The sequence below is a fragment of the Mobula birostris genome, chromosome 7 (genome assembly GCF_030028105.1).
Source record: "Mobula birostris isolate sMobBir1 chromosome 7, sMobBir1.hap1, whole genome shotgun sequence".
NCBI lineage: Eukaryota > Metazoa > Chordata > Chondrichthyes > Myliobatiformes > Myliobatidae > Mobula > Mobula birostris.
The window spans coordinates 35,730,769-35,747,525 of NC_092376.1; the positions used below are offsets into that span (position 1 = coordinate 35,730,769).

General features: G+C 38.5%; 1 protein-coding gene across 9 annotated transcripts in view; it reads right to left on the reverse strand.

Moving 5' to 3' along the window:
* Nucleotides 1-16,757, reverse strand: part of nbeaa (neurobeachin a) — a 908,137-nt gene that overhangs the window by 40,880 nt on the left and 850,500 nt on the right. For 6 of the 9 annotated variants that reach the window (XM_072262897.1, XM_072262901.1, XM_072262903.1 and 3 more), the window contains 2 exons: nt 4,341-4,533; nt 1,970-2,041 (listed from right to left, as the gene is read on the reverse strand). In XM_072262897.1, the coding sequence (XP_072118998.1) occupies nt 1,970-2,041; nt 4,341-4,533 (265 nt within the window). The remainder of the gene's footprint in view (nt 1-1,969; nt 2,042-4,340; nt 4,534-16,757) is intronic. The other 3 variants (XM_072262905.1, XM_072262904.1, XM_072262900.1) reach the window with 1 other exon arrangement.

Genomic DNA, 16,757 nt, shown 5'->3' on the forward strand with positions numbered 1-16,757 from the left:
AAAGGACAACATGGCGTACTTCCACAATAGGTACAAAAATTCTTTCTCAGATCCTCTCCAGAATTCTCACCTCTTATCCTAAATCTACGTAGTTTCACATGCCACTGCTTTGGAGAAAATTCCTTACTATCTTTTCTATCTATACCCTAAATAATTTTGTGCTCCTTGATCAGGTACATCCCACCCCCCCCCCACCCCCGACCAACCTCCTTATTCCAAATGCTTATCTGGTCTCTTCTTATAATTGAAACACTTCACCCTTGGCAACATCCAGAGTATCTCCTCTGCACCCCCTTCAATGCAATCATATCTTTCCCTGTTATGTGGCAACGAGAAATTCCCATTCCGATATGTCTATCCATGGCTTCCACCACTGTTGTGATGAGACCACACTTAGGTTGGAGGAACAACACCTTATATTCCGTTTGGGTAGCCTCCAACCTGATGGTACGAACATCGATTTCTCGAACTTCCAGTAATGCCCCCCATCCCCTTCTCCATCATTTCCCATCCTCTTTTCCCTCTCTCTCTTTATCTCCTTGCCCACCCATTGCCTCCCTCTGATGCTCCTCCCACCTTTTCTTTCTTCCATGGCCTTTTGTCTCTTTTACCAATTTACTTCCCAGCTCTTCACTTCATCACCTTCCACTTCAGGTTTCACCTATCACCTTGTGTTTCTCTCTCCCCTTCCCTCACCTTTTAAATCTACTCCTTAGCATTTTTTCTCCAGTCCTGCCAAAGAGTTTCAACCCAAAACGTCGACTGTACTTTTTTTCCTAAATGCTGCCTGGCCTGCTGAGTTCCTCCGGCATTTTGTATGTGTTGCAGTGAAATGCATCATTTGTATTTACTTCTATCTGCCATTGCTCTGTCCATCTTTGTCAACTGTTTGATATCATCCTATAGCCTAAGACCATTCTTCTCAATTGCAGTAACACCATCAATTTTGTGTCTCCTGGGAACAATTCACACCTCCAAATTATTTGCAAATTGTTAATGCAGGTAACAAACAATAAGGGTTCTAGGAATAACTTCTCATGGGCTTCAGGTCATCAAAACAACCCAGCACCATCGTCCCTTGCCTCCTGTTATCAAGCCAGTTTTCGATATAATTTGCCAATTTGTCTTGCATCCCATTAACACTAACCATTTAGACCAGTTTCACTTATGGGACCTTGTCAAAGTTCTTACTGAAGCCTATGTAAACTACATCAACTACATTATCTCTTGTGTTTATGATTAACTAGACTGCCCACATCAAAAAATTATAATTGATCAGATTAAATCGCTTACCAGCAAAGCCTTGATGACTATCTCTGATTACCAAAGACCTCTGTAGCATACAGTAACACATTTTCGGAACCCTCCCTAATCAGTTTGCAAATTTTATTGAAGTAGATGAGACTGAACTGTACCTTTATTCAAGAAGGATACACAGATCATTACAGGCCTGTGAGTCTTAAGGTTAGTGGTACAGAAATTATTGGAAAAGATTCTGATGGGGTATGATTAATCAATACTTGGAAAGGTAGGAGTTGTCAAAGTTAGCAAGATAAGCTGAAGATGAGATAGTACTGGGTTGTTTCAGTGACTAGAAGCTTTTGGCACAGAGATTCATGTGCAATTCGAGAGCATAGATTTGTTTGAATTGCTGAAAAATGGCAGTCCTTTAAAGAACTACTGGTCACAAAGAGCATAATTTAATATCTGTAATTAAACTACAAATATAAGGAATGGTAAGATGAGTAATTTTATTGTTAAAACTCTGAATTAAAATTGTATGCCTAAATACTTATGCTAAGCTTATCAAAGATATTGACAAAGCTCTTTTTATTTTCTAGTTAATTATTAAGTTTTGCTGTTATGTCTTTAATTTACTGCACTTGACATAAAGAAGCAAAAATTAAGAGAACAATCATAAAGATCTAATCTTAAATTGAAACACCATAATTAGCTACAATGGATTTACCAATCAACGGATCCATTTCAATTGGCAAATGATGGGCCTGTTCTAGAGAGTATCCTGGAGCTCCCCTAAGACCTGTAGAGAAATAATAACAAGTGTCTTACAATGACTGAACTGATTTCATTAAGTTCTAAAATACAACAGTTGCCGTTGCATTAGTAATATTATTAAAAGTAATTAACGCAAGAATTGCATCTGGATGCAGATTTTAGAACTCATGTTCTCAAGTATTTCACCTTCTACTTCCAAGAGCATTCTTAAAGCACTTCTTTGGCCAAGCTCTCAGTCACATCACCTAATTAATATCTAATTCTTTGGCTACCTACATTTGTTTTTTTTTAAACAGCATCAAGCAATTTAGATTTTTTTTCTACATTACTATATAAGTGCTCATTGTATTTAAGGGTTTATTTAACTGACCAATGCAAATTGTATTTCAGTGGGCTGAAGCACTCTCTAATATAACTTGTTTGTAACTGTGAATATGATGACATTCATTTGTTTCGTTGACTGTCAGCACATTTTGGTGAAAAGGACCTCACAGAGCCCATAAATATGGAAACTATTTCACATGCAGACAAAACAATTTTTTAAAATACATCAAAGCACTAATTGGGAATTTCTCAGAACAAGGAGTAGACGGTTATCTTCATCACCTGTTGGTAATCTGACAATCATATGGAACGCTCTTTATTAAACTTGTCGCTTTCCATTCACTGGAATCGATAGAACTACAATCTGACTCTCAGGATGCCTGCCAGGCAATAAAGATCAAATTTATCTCATAGTCCTTATTTACAGAATTTGGCCACTAGAATAATTGTGGCATCGAGATTAGTTTCACTTTTCTTGGGTCAGTAAACAGAATATTGAGCTAAAAAGTATCTCCAGATCCCCTAGGATGAGAGCCTAAATGGGAATTAGAAAAACAATGGCAGAGAAACCACTCTCTTTTTTGTAACTTTAAAAAAATTTTTAGCCTCAAATAATATAATTCACTTAGCATTACAGGTACTTTTCTATTCACTAATAATAAAAATAGCAAAGGATCTGGCTGATAAGAAAAACCATGCAAAACTAGTTACAACTTTATATTTAAAACTGATATATTTCTAATAGTACTTCTGAAATATCAACAGGTTTCAGACACATGTAATTAATAATTCACTGTTTATCAACTATTCAGACTTTCAACTTAATGTAGTATTTTATGAATTTGACATTATCTGGATCTTTGATATATGTAAGTTTTGCTTGTAGTATTATTATTATTAGATTTCTTATTAAATATTTCTATTTAGCAAATGGCTTTGAAAATTAGCCTTAAAACTGTTAAATGCTTAAAAAATGCTGCAGCACCCCACAGGCAAATTTCACAAATAGGATAAAAAGTTTAACATTAATGAAATTGCATACCAGCTGTCACTTAGAAACTACATGTACTTTATAAGTTTACATGCTCTACATGTTGCTACTTGAGTAGACTAAAATGATCAATATCTACTTATGATGAAAACTAGGTTCTGGAATGTATGGTGGCAAACAGGAACGGTACAGTTTTCTTAAACTATTGAAATAATTCATCTAATTTATTGCTACCTAATCAAGTCAACTTCTAACTTTGAAGGGTAAAAGACATGAATTACTATTTGCAGGAACTACTAATAGCAATTATAGCCTTCAGAGATATTTGTGTGAAGCCTGGGCAGGACAGTATTGCTACTTTTAATGCTGTTTTAATGTTAGCTTGAATATTAAAGAGGATGTATCACAGATTATCAAATATATTAGTAACATTTTATAAAAATAAAACCAAGCCTACTGTAAAATTATACAAAAACAGCACAGAATAGAATAGAATATGTATTTTGTAATTGTCAATCCAGAAGTATAAATCAACAACACTGGAACAATGGCTTGCAGTTCATATCAACGCATACAAATGGTGGAAGACAGTAATAATCTCCTATCTCATCATGTATCTATTTTACTACCCACTTAATACTTTATTCCACCCTGCAAAAACAGAAAATAATCTGGAAGTAATTGAGGAAGCTATACTCACTGCTATTTAAGAAAACATGAAAAATATATTTATCACATATACACTTACAAAATAAAGTTATTTCATATGTCAAATTTTAATAAAATGATAATTTGGAAAGATCTGAATTCAGTGCTGATCAGAAATTTGTATCATACTAGTCTGGGGAACAAGATGTAGACACACTCAATCACTGCACAACCATAAAATCACTGTCATTTTTTTGTTATCCTTTGCACTGAATGTCAGGAATACTGAAAACAGCAGTGACAAAAACAAAATTTCACACCATGAATATTAAAAATATTCAAAGATAGTGTTTTCACTTACCTACTGTGTTATGCCACCTATTCACTGCAAACAGCCTGCTACAGGTCACAGTGACCACAGCAGGCGTGCTTAGGTGAGGCAGCGTGTTGGCTGCCACATGGGTAACAGGGGAGTTGGATGGAAATTTTAGCACCATTATAACATCTTGCTGCATCTGATCCTTAAACATGAGTGGGCTCTGTGGAAGGAAACACTGTTGAATAGAAACAAAGAGGAGAAAACAGAAGAGGCAAAAGGGAAACACAATTAATGTGAAGGTCTGGTAAAACAGGGAAAAAACAGTAGGTAAAGTATTTACATGCATCAGGATAACGTACTGCATTTTTGGTAGAACAAATATCACCTAGATCTAAGTGGTTTAGAACAATAGGATAGGTATTAAGGGTCCATGTTGGGAATGGTTTTATGAGGTGGTGCAGAAGGAGTTTTAGGTAAAAGAAACATTCAATACAACCTTTTAAGTTAATTCTATCAACGAATAATAAAACAAAAAATAAATTCAAAATAAGATTTTGCATTTGACCAACACAGTTAAACATCAAAAAATGGAAACTTGCTGTAAACTTGAAATAGAAAACAAAAGAAAATGTTAGAAACAATCAGCAGGTCAGGGAACCTCAATATAAAATGAAATAGAGTTAATGTTTTAGGTAGAAGAGGCTTTGTCAGAACAGGCCCTGGTAAGATGTAGGGTCTTCAATTGGAAACTCTGTTTAACTCTATTTCTCTTTTCATAGATGCTGCTATATCTGCTGAGTGTTTTTATCACTTTCTATTCAATTTAGAGTTAAATGAATATTGTTTCAGTAAACCAGCTATGAAGATCATAATTATTTGATATATAACAGTATTAAAATATATAATGCAATATAACTGTTTTCATGATAGTGAAGTTGGTATCACCCATACAAAGCCTGCAAATAGACATGTACTGCCAATTATTGTGAAACATGATGCAGCGAAGTATCTACTGCCTTCCTAGAGCACTGTCAGCACAATTCTACTCTAAGGATGCTGGAGGAGCTCCAAATCAAGCAGTGAACTTTGTATGTCTGATCCTGGAAGCCGGAGATTGTGGAATTCCCTGTTCGAATGGGTGAAGGTTCCACTGAAGGTAAAAGGCAAGTGAGAGGCCTTGGAGTTTGCGCTTCCCTTCAATTTCAGCAAGGTCAATGGCAAAATTCACATATGATTGCTCAATCAGGATATGCCATCAAATTTTATGGGCTTATAATGCTAACTCTTCAAAGTACATAATATAAAATTAAAGGCTCACCAGAAACTAATGCCTTTTTCCAGATATACATCAGCCATGCCATTGCCTCTCTCTTTCAATTTTGGCAAGACAATTTAGATCTTGTTGAAATTATTGCAGAAAAATAGCAGTTTCACTTTGAGTTGGTTTAGTTATTTGAAATAATACTTTCATTACAAAGATTGAAAAATGTAACATAATATCATCATGAGTATGGAGTAAGGCCCAGAATGATTTCAAAGGCAATTCTCCTCTATAGGAATTTACTCATTTAATATGCAGTAAAACTCTATTAGTCTAACATGTTCAGGACTTTGTTGCTGGACTCACAGATTTTCCAGGCTATTGAATGTTATTTTAATTAATACTGTATACAATTACAATTTGCCTTATTATTAAGATGTTGGTGCAATAATACATACCCCAATAAACCTGGTAAATTTAGAGGGAGGATTATGGTATGTAGAAGAGGGCACAGGAATCAGGCCTGGTGTGCCAGATGCTGAATCATCAGGATTTCAAATAACTGGATAGCAGAAACCAGAGTTTTACTGCATTTAATTTTAAAAGTTATTTATTTGAATAATTTTTATGACATTGTTCTTGTCTTTGTGGATAATCATCATCATAATTCAAATTAATAGCTTACCATTTGAAATAACTAAACCATGTAACTGTGGTTTCTTAGAAACATTTAAGATCAAAATTCTCAAGGGAAATACTGAGAGGAAAAGACTGGGCGAGTTATAGTGAAGGGAATCAACATGTATTTCTGCAGCTGCAAACAGGATTCCAGGTTTGTAAATTGTATTTTGCTGGGGCCAAGAACACTTTAGAGCTGCTGTAAGGCATTCGGGAGAGGTAGAATTACTAGATGGAGATCATGGGACATGCTGATAGCAATAACATGGGTAGAATAGACCAGGACTGGTTCTGGGGAAGGAAGTGCATGTACAAATGGAATGGATTATACCTGAGCAAGACCAAAATTAATGTCCTTGTGGGGCTGTTGTTGGGAGAATTTACACTAGATTGGCAGTGTTTGGAAACACAGCAGGAAGACTGTGGAGGAATAAAGACAGAATCAAAAATCAGGAAACAATATCAAAAGTGGAGAGCAAAGAAAACCAGAGGAGGAAATAAATGGAGTCATAGAGCAAAATAATGCTAAGATACCAAGAATGTTAAAGCAGAAGACTGAACTCATTGTATTTCAGTGGGTGGAGTGCTCACAGTGAAGTTTTGAATTAGCTGTGGAAATGAAATGAGATAGTGGAAATTATGGAAATGTGGCTGCAGAATGCCTAGGAATGGTAAATAAAATCCACAGGTGCTCAATATCCAGTAAGGAGAAAAACAAAGTCAGTGTGATAAAGGTACTTCAGTTTCAGTAGAAATATAATCATGAATGACTGGGTCTTTTATCTGATTGGCAGGTAGAGACTAGTGAGGTGCCATAGGGATTAGTGCTGGGACTTCAGCTATTTACTGAATATTTGAATGGCTTAAACAACAGAATTAAAAGCAATTTCTCCGGTTCTCCAATGTCAAACTAGGTGAGAATGTGAACTATAAGAAGAAAGTTCCAGTGTGAATTTGTCAGGTTCAGAGAGTGGGTAAATACAAGTCAGATATAGTAGGAAGTAGATAAAAATGAGATAGCCACTTTGATGGCGTTAACAGAAATGCAGATTTGCAACAGCAGATGAGAAAAGATGAAGGTGGAATTAGATATGAGAATCTTTATCATTTGCTGAAAAGGAGTATGTGGATCAGCAAGACAATTAAAACACAAATAGTATGCTTGCCTCTATAGCAAAGTTCAGGACCTGAAGGAGCAGGGCTGTGTTGCTATGAATATAAGCCATGATACCTGCGGTATTGTGTGCAGTGTTGGTCTTGCTAGCTTAAGGAGGATGTACTGTTAGCCTAAGAGTCCAGCAAAGGTTCACTACAGATTCATGGAATTGCTAAATTGATATATAAAGAAAGATTGGGTCAATTAAGCTTATATTCAAAAGAGTTTAGAAGAATTAGAGAGGATCTCATAGAAACAAATGAAGTTCTAATAGGACTGTACAAAGTAGATGCAGGAGGAATGTTCTGGATGGTAGGGAGTTCACTAGGTCTACAGATAATGGGAAAGCTACAAAGACAGTAGAAGAAACTTCTTTTGCCCAGAGAGTGGTATACCTCAGAAATTCTTTTACACAGAAAGCAGCTGAATAGAAATTATATATTCATAAAAGGGGTTATATGTTGTTCTTAGTGCTTAAGAGACTAACTATATGGGTAGAATGCAGGAACAGGTGCTAAAGTTGGTTTATCAGTATGATTGCACAGTTTTAAGTTCCTGGGTGTCAACATCTCTGAAAGTCTACCCAACATATTGATGCAATTAACCATATAACCATATAACAATTACAGCACGGAAACAGGCCATCTTGGCCCTTCTAGTCCGTGCCGAACTCCTACTCTCACCTAGTCCCACCGACCTGCACTCGGTCCATAACTCTCCATTCCTTTCCTGTTCATATATCTACCCAATTTAACTTTAAATGACAGCATCGAACCTGCTTGTTCCACACAGCCACCACTCTCTGAGTAAAGAAGTTCCCCCTCATGTTACCCCTAAACTTTTGCCCTTTAACTCTCAACTCATGTCCTCTTGTTTGAATCTCCCCCACTCTCAATGGAAAAAGCCTATCCGTGTCAACTCTATCAATCCCCCTCATAATTTTAAACACCTCTATCAAATCCACTCTCAACCTTCTACGTTCCAAAGAATAAAGACCTTATAATTATGAAGAAGTATCGTCAGTGGCTATATTTCATTAAAAATTAGAGAAGATCTGGTATTCACCAAAGACTCTAGCAATGCAGATGTACTGTGGAGAGCATTCTAACTGGCTGCATCACGGTCAGGTATGGAGGAGCCAAAGTACAGAATCAAGAAAAGCTGTAGAGGGTTGTAAGCTCAGCCAGCTTTATCATGGGCACTGGCTTCTCCTCTGTCAAAGCATTTTCAAAAGGTGATGCCTGAGAAAGTCAGCATCCATTATTAAGGATTTCTCACCAACCAGGACATGCTCTCTTCTCATTACTATTATCAGAAAGGAAGTACAAGCACCTGAAGTTACTCACTCAATGTGTTAGAATGGCTTTTTCCCTTCTGCCATCAGACTTCTGAATGGTCTAAGAATCCATGAACACCATCTGTCTATTTTGCTGTCATTTTGCACTACTTATTTATATTTTTATATTTCTTATTGTAACTTTCAATATATGTTATGTATTGTACTGCACTGCTGACACAAGACAACAAACTTCATGACATATGTTAGAAATAATAAAGCTGATTCTGATGGTGGAACATATGGAGAGCAAAATGACCTACTCCTATCTTATTTTCTATGTTTCTGTGCCCAGTCCTTTAGGGAGAGAGGAAGTATTATATGTTAATTATTCATTTAATAAATTGGTAAATCGATTTATTCTTGTCAAAGTGAAAATCTTGCCTTCCATATGTTCACATGATCAATTCAATTGCAACAGTTCATTGAGGTAGTACAAGAGAAAACAATAAAAAAAGTGTCAGAATGAAATGTTTCGGTTGCAGAGAAAATGCAGTGTAACATATATACAAGGTCATACCAGATAAATTGTGATGTCAGGTGTCCATCCTATTGTACAATGGGACTGTTCAAAAGTCTTATAACAATGGGAAAGAAAGTGGTACATACTTCCAGGTTTTTCCTCATGTGCCCAATGAAAGGGGGAGGGGAGAAGAGATAATGCCTGGGGTGGTCTGGGTCTTTGATTATGCTGGCTGCTCTACTAAGGCAGTGAGTATAGACAGAGTCTACAGACAGGAGGCTGATTTCTCTGATGTGCTGTGCTGTGCTGTTTCCACAATTCTCTTCAGTTTCTTGATGTCACAAGCTGAGCAGTTGTCATACCAAACAGTGAGGAACCAGATAGGATTAGCCTTCTATGTGCATTGATAAAAATTGATGAGGGTTAAAATGGATACGTCAAATTTCTTTAGCTTCCTGAAACAGTAGAGACATTAGTGAGTTTTCTTGTCCTCAGTGTCAAAGTGATTGGACCAAGACAGCATATTGGTGATGTTCACTCTGTAGGAACATTTAGCTCTCAACTCTCTCAGCCTCAGCAAATAGGAGCATGTGCACTGCTACCCCTAACTTCCTGCAATCGATTACCAGACCTTCTGTTTTGCTGACACTGGGAGAATGCTGACAGTCAATGACACTAGTCACTTGGCTGTCACCTTCCTATACACCAACTCATCATTATTTAAGATATAGCCCACGATGGTAGCATCATTTACAGACTTGTAGATAGATTGAGAGCAGAATCTGGCCATGCAGTCATGAGTATATAGGGAGTAGAGTAGGGAGCTATCATATAAAATAAAACTGTTATCATTTGATTCTATTGTATCTAAATTTTATTTAAAATATACTGGATGGGATCAGATGAGATCAGATGGGGTCAGATTGGAATGTTATGATGAGGTTGTATAAGGCATTGGTGAGGCCGAATCTGGAGTATTCTGTTCAGTTTTGGTCACCAAATTACAGGAAGGATATAAATAAGGTTGAAAGAGTGCAGAGAAGGTTTACAAGGTTGTTGCCGGGACTTGAGAAACTCAGTTACAGAGGAAGGTTGAATAGGTTAGGACTTTATTCCCTGGAGCGTAGAAGAATGAGGGGAGATTTGATAGAGGTATATAAAATTATGATGGGTATAGATAGAGTGAATGCAAGCAGGCTTTTTCCACTGAGGCAAGGGGAGAAAAAAAACAGAGGACATGGGTTAAGGGTGAGGGGGAAAAAGTTTAAAGGGAACATTAGGGGGAGGGGGCTTCTTCACACAGAGAGTGGTGGGAGTATGGAATGAGCTGCCAGACGAGGTGGTAAATGCGGGTTCTTTTTTAACATTTAAGAATAAATTGGACAGATACATGGATGGGAGGTGTATGGAGGGATATGGTCCGTGTGCAGGTCAGTGGGACTACGCAGAAAATGGTTTGGCACAGCCAAGAAGAGCCAAAAGGCCTGTTTCTGTGCTGTAGTTTCTATGGTTCTATGGTCAGAGTTTAATTCTGTTTTTATATTAGAGGCCACACCCATGATTTTCTTTCTATAAACATGACAGAAAAACTCAGGTCATCATTAACTATGCTGGACTAATTTTATATGCCAAGCGGAAAAATGCCCATAGTAAATGACTGATCAAGTTCTGTAGTTTTAGAATGACCACATGCCATTAGCACACCACTGTTTCATTTGCAAAAACTGGGTTGGAGTCAGTTGCTGGTTATTTAAATCAGATGACCAGCAAGGACAAATGTTTATCTGTATAAATATATCCTCAAAAGGTATCAGTTGACACTTATGGCCACAAAGTAACAGACACACCTGGTAAGTGTAAGCTCAATGTTCCCTTTAGGCACAGAAAGAGTCCTGCTCTTCCCTGTCCAAAAGAATTAAAAAAACATTATCTCTTCTCTTTGAATCCTCCAATCTATTTAAAACAAGCAAAAAACAACTAAAGTTCCCCAGCAAAGATCTTCTTTTATTTTTAGCTGTGGTTTGATCTCTCATTAAAGAATGAGATTCTGGCTCCATATATTTGAGATATGATTTTATATTTTAGTTGGTCAGATTTGGATCATAAACTATTGGGACCCATCTCTATTTTACATGCAAAAAGTTAAAAGTTCCTATTCTAGTTTGTGTGCTAGTGAAGATAATCATAATTGTGTGTGACTGAATATGCTCAATGGATACTTAGACTATAAGACTATAAGATACAGGAGCAGAATCAGGCCATTTGGCCCATTGAGTCTGGTCTGCCATTTCACCATGGCTGATCCATTTCCCTCTCAGTCCCAATCTCCTTCCTTCTCCCTGTATTCCTTCATACCCTGACGAATCACGAATCTATCAACCTCTGTCTTAAATATACTCAATGACTTGCCTCCACAGCTGATTGAGGTAATGAATTGCACAGGTTCACCACTCTCTGGCAAAAGAAATTCCTCCTCACCTCCATTCTAAATAGACGTCGTTCTATTCTGAAGCTGTGTCCTCTGGTCTTAGACACCCCACCATAAGAAACATCCTCTCCACATTCACTTTATTCAGGCCTTTCAACATTTGATAGGTTACAATGAGATCCCCCCTCATTCTTCTGAATTCTAGTAAGTACAGACCCAGGGTCGTCAAATGCTCCTCATATGATAAGTCTTTCAATCCCAGAATCATTTTTGTGAACCTCCTTGACCCCTCTCCAATGTCAACACATCCTTTCCTAGATAAGGGGCCAAAATTGCTCACAATACTCCAAGTGAGGCTTCCCAGTGCCTTATAAAACATCAACATTACATCCTTGCTTTTTTGTTCCAGTCCTTTCAAAATGAATCCTAACATTACATTTGCCAACCTTACCACTGACATAACCTGTAAATTAACCCTCAGGGCAGGGGTGCTCAACCTGGGGTACGTGTCCCCTTCGGTTAATTGTAGGGGTCCGTGGCATTAAAAAGGTTGGAAATCCCTGCTTTAGGGAACATGAGGACTCCCAAGTCCCTTTGAACCTCAGATTTTTGTATTTTCTCTCCATTTAGTCTACCTTTCAACTTCTTCTGCCAAAGTGCATGACCTTACACTTCCCAATACTGTATTCCATCAGCCACTTCTTTACCCATTCTGTTAATCTGTCTATGTCCTTCTGTAGCCTCTGTGCTTCCTGAACCCTACCTGCCCCTCCACCTATCTTCATATTGTCCACAAACCTGGCCGCAAAACCACCAATTCCATCATCCAAATCGTTGATATATAACATAAAAAGCAGTCCCAACATAGACCCCCGTGGAACACCGCTAGTCACCAGCAGCCAACCAGAAAAGGCTCCCTTTATTCTCACTCTTTGCCTCCTGACAATTGGCCAACACTTTATCCATGCTAGTATCTTTCCTTAAATACCATGAGTTCTTAATTTGTTAAGCATCCTCATGAGTGGTACCTTGACAAAAGCCTTCTGAAAATCCAAGTACACAACATTCGCCAATTTTCCTTTGTCTATCCTGCCTGTTATTTCTTCAAAGAATTCCAACAAATTTGTCAGACAAGATCTTCCCTTGAGGAAACCATGCTGACTACGGTCAGTTTTATCAGCCTGTTTTATCATGTGCCTCAAGGAACCCCGAAATTACATTCTTAACAATTGTCTCTAACATTTTCCCAACCACTGAGGTCAAACTAACTGGACTATAGTTTCCTTTCTTCTGCCTCTCTTCCTTCTTGAAGACTGGACAGTCATTTGGAACTTTCTATCCTTCCAGGACCTATTGATTCTTAAAAGATCATTACTAATGCCTCCACAATCTCTTTAGCCACCTCTTTCAGAACCCTGGGGTATAGACCATCTGATCCGGGTGACTTGTCTTCCTTCAGACCTTTTTTTCCAAGCACCTTTTCCCTAGTAATGGCAAGTTCACTCATTTCTGCTCCCTGATACGTTTGAACTTCCAGCATACAGCTAGTGTCTTCCATAATGAAGACAGATGCTGCATGCTGGCTCATTACACTCTCTCACGACCCTCTGAGTGAAGAAGATTCCCCTTTTGTTCCCCTTAGACTTTTCACCTTTCACCCTTAACCCATGACCTCTGGTTATAGTCCCATCAAACCTCAGTGGAAAAAGCCTGCTTGCATTTAACCTTTCTATACCCCTCGTAATTTTGTATACCTCTATCAGATCTCCTCTCAGTCTTCTACATTCTAAGGAATACAATCCTAATCTATTCAAACTTTTCTTATAACGCAGGTTCTCCAGTCCTGGAAAGATCCTTGTAAATTTTCTCTGTACTCTTTTAATCTTATTTACATCTTTCCTGTAGGTAGGTGACCAAAACTGCACACAATACTCCAAACTAGACCTCATCAACATCTTATACACTTTCAATATAATATCCCATCTCCTGCACTCAGAACATTGATTTATGAAAGCCAATGTACCAAAAGCTTTTTTTATGAACCTATCTACCTGTGCTGCCACTTTCAATGAATTATGGACCTGTATCCTAGATCCCTTTGTTCTTCTGCACTCCTCAATGCCCTAGCGTTTACTGTTTAAGACCTACCCTGATTGGTCCTACCGAAGTGCAAAATTTCGCACCTGTCTGCATTAAATTCCATCTGCCATTTTTCAGTCCATTTCTCCAGCTAATGCAGATCCCTCTGCAAGCCATGATAGTCTTCCCTTCTGTCCACTACACTCCCAAGCTTCGTGTCATCTGCAAATCTGCTGATACAGTTAATCACATTATCATTCAGATCATCGATATAAATGACAAACAACAGAGGACCCAGCACTGATCTCTTGCAGCACACCACTAGTCACAGGTCCCCAGTCAGAGAGGCAACCATCTACTACCACTCTCTGGCTTCTCCCACAAAGACAATGTCTAATCCAACTTACTAACTTATCTTGAATGCCGAATGACTGATAAACTTCCCACGTGGGACCTTGCCAAATGCCTAGGTAAAGTCAATGTAGACAACTATATTGCCTTCATTTACTTTCCTGGTAACTTCCTTGAAAAACCCTATAAGATTGGTTAGGCATGACCTGGCAGGAAGCCATGCAGACTATCCTTAATCAATCCATGTCTATCCAAATACTTACATACCCGTCCCCTTAGAATACCTTCCAATGACTTTCCCACAACTGATGTCAACTCACTGGCCTATAATTTCCTGGTTTGTTCTTGGACCCTTTTTAAAACAGCAGAACAACATTGGCTATCCTCCAATCCTCTGGTACCTCTCCTGTCACTAAGGATGATTTAAATATCTGTGATAGGGCTCGGCAATTTCTATACTAGTCTCCCGTAGGATCCGAGGGAACACCTTGTCAGGCTCTGGGTATTTATCCTGCCCTGATTTGCCCCAGAATAGCAAACACCTCCTCCTCTGTAATCTGTACAGGATCCATGAAGTTGATGCTGCTTTGTGTCATTTCTATAGACTCTGTGTAAATACAAATGCAAAAAAAAATTTAAGGTCTCCCTCATCTGTTTTGCCTTCACACCTGAAAATATGCTATGCACCTCCTTTTTTCTCTTAACCAGGGGCTCAATATTTCTTGAAAACCAAGGTTCCCTACTCTTGTTATCTTTACCTTTTATTCTGATAGGCACATACAAGGTTTGCACTCTTGAAGTTTTGCTTTTGAAGGCCTCCCACTTACTACGTACAGCTTTGAACTAATCCACACTTGCCAGATCATTTCTGATACCATCAAAATTTCTCCAAGTTAGAATCTCAACCCGTGGCCCAGACCTATCTTTTTGCATATTTACTTTGAAACTAATGCCACTGGATGCAAAGTGTTCCCTTACACAAACTTCTGTCACATCTTTCCTAACAGCAGATCCAGTACCATATGCTCTCTCATTGGGACTTCTATGTACTGATGAAGGAAACCTTCCTGAACACATGTGACAAACTGTCCCATCTAGTCCCTTTACAGTATAGGATTCCCAGTCAATATGTGGAAAGCTAAAAGCACCTACTATAACAATCTTATGTTGCTTGCAACAGTCTGCAATCTCTTTACAAATTTGTTCCTCCAAATAAATAGGACTGTTCAGTGGTCAGTAATATAGCCCCATTAATGTGGTCACACCTTTCTTATTTCTCAGTTCCACCCATAATGCCTCACTCATTGAATATCCAGTCTGCCCTGACGAAGCACTGTCGTAACATTTTCCCTGGTTAGTAATACAATCCCTACCCCTTTATCCCCTCCTGCTCTGTCACATCTAAAAAGTTCTCGAATTTCTGGGTGAATTCTATCAAGAAATTATAGGTTGGTGAGCCTGACATCAGTAGTGGGAAAGTTATTGGAAGGGATTCTCAGGGACCAGATACATGAGTATTTGGATAGACATGGACTAACTAGGGATGGCTTTATGTGTGGTAGGTCATGCCTAACCAATCTTACAGAGTTTTTCGAGGAAGTTACCAGGAAAGTGGATGAAGGCAAGGCAGCGAATGTTGTCTTTATGGAGTTTATCACGCATTTGACAAGGTACCACATGGGAGGTTGGCCAAGAAAATTCAGTCACTTGGCATTCAAGATGAAGTGGTACATTGGATTAGAGATTGGCTTTGTGAGAGAAGACAGAGAGTGGTAGTAGATGGTTGCCTCTGACTGGAGACTAGTGGAGTGCCATAGGAATTACTGCTGGGTCCTTTGTTGTTTGTCAAATATATGAATGATCTGGATGATAGTGGTTAATTGGATCAGCCAATTTGCGGATGACATCATGATTGGAGGTGTAGTGGATTTTGAGGAAGACTATCAGAGCTTGAAGCGGGATCTGGATCAGTTGGAAAAATGAGCTGAAAATGGCAGAAGAATTTAATGCAGAGAGTGGGAAGTGTTGCACTTCAGTATGATCATTCAGGGTAGGTACACAGTGAATGGTAGGGCACTGAAGAGTGCAGAAAAACAAAGGGATCTGGAAATATAGGTCCATAATTCATTGAAACTGTTGGCACAGGTATGTAGGGTTGTAAAGAAAGCTTTTGGTATATTGGCCTTCGTAAATCAAAGTACTGAGTACAGGAGATAGAATGTTATGTTGAAGCTGTATAAGATGTTGCTGAGGCCTATTTTGGAGTATTGTGAGTGGTTTTATTCACCTACCTACAGGAAAGATGTAAATAAGATTAAAGGAACACAGAGAAAATTTACAAGGATGTTTCCAGGACTGGAGAACCTGAGTTATAAGGAAAGATTGAAGAGGTTAGGACTGTATTCCTTAGAACGTAGGTGACTGAGAGGAGATTTAATAGAGGTATACAAAATTATGAGGGATACCAAGTCCAACTCCTGGCCTTTACGTGTGGCATAGTTCTTATGCCCGGTGGAGCTGTTCTCACCGACAGGAGAAGGGGCAACGGTGGGCCACTGGCGCCTTAAAACCAGTTGCTCCAGGCAGATGGGGCTCGTTAACCATGGATGGTAGCTCATCTAGGAGAGAGAAAACTCCGATTTCAAACCTCCGCTGCCTTGCGGCGATACCCACTCATGAGAAAGGCTTTGGGAGTAAACCCTGAGGA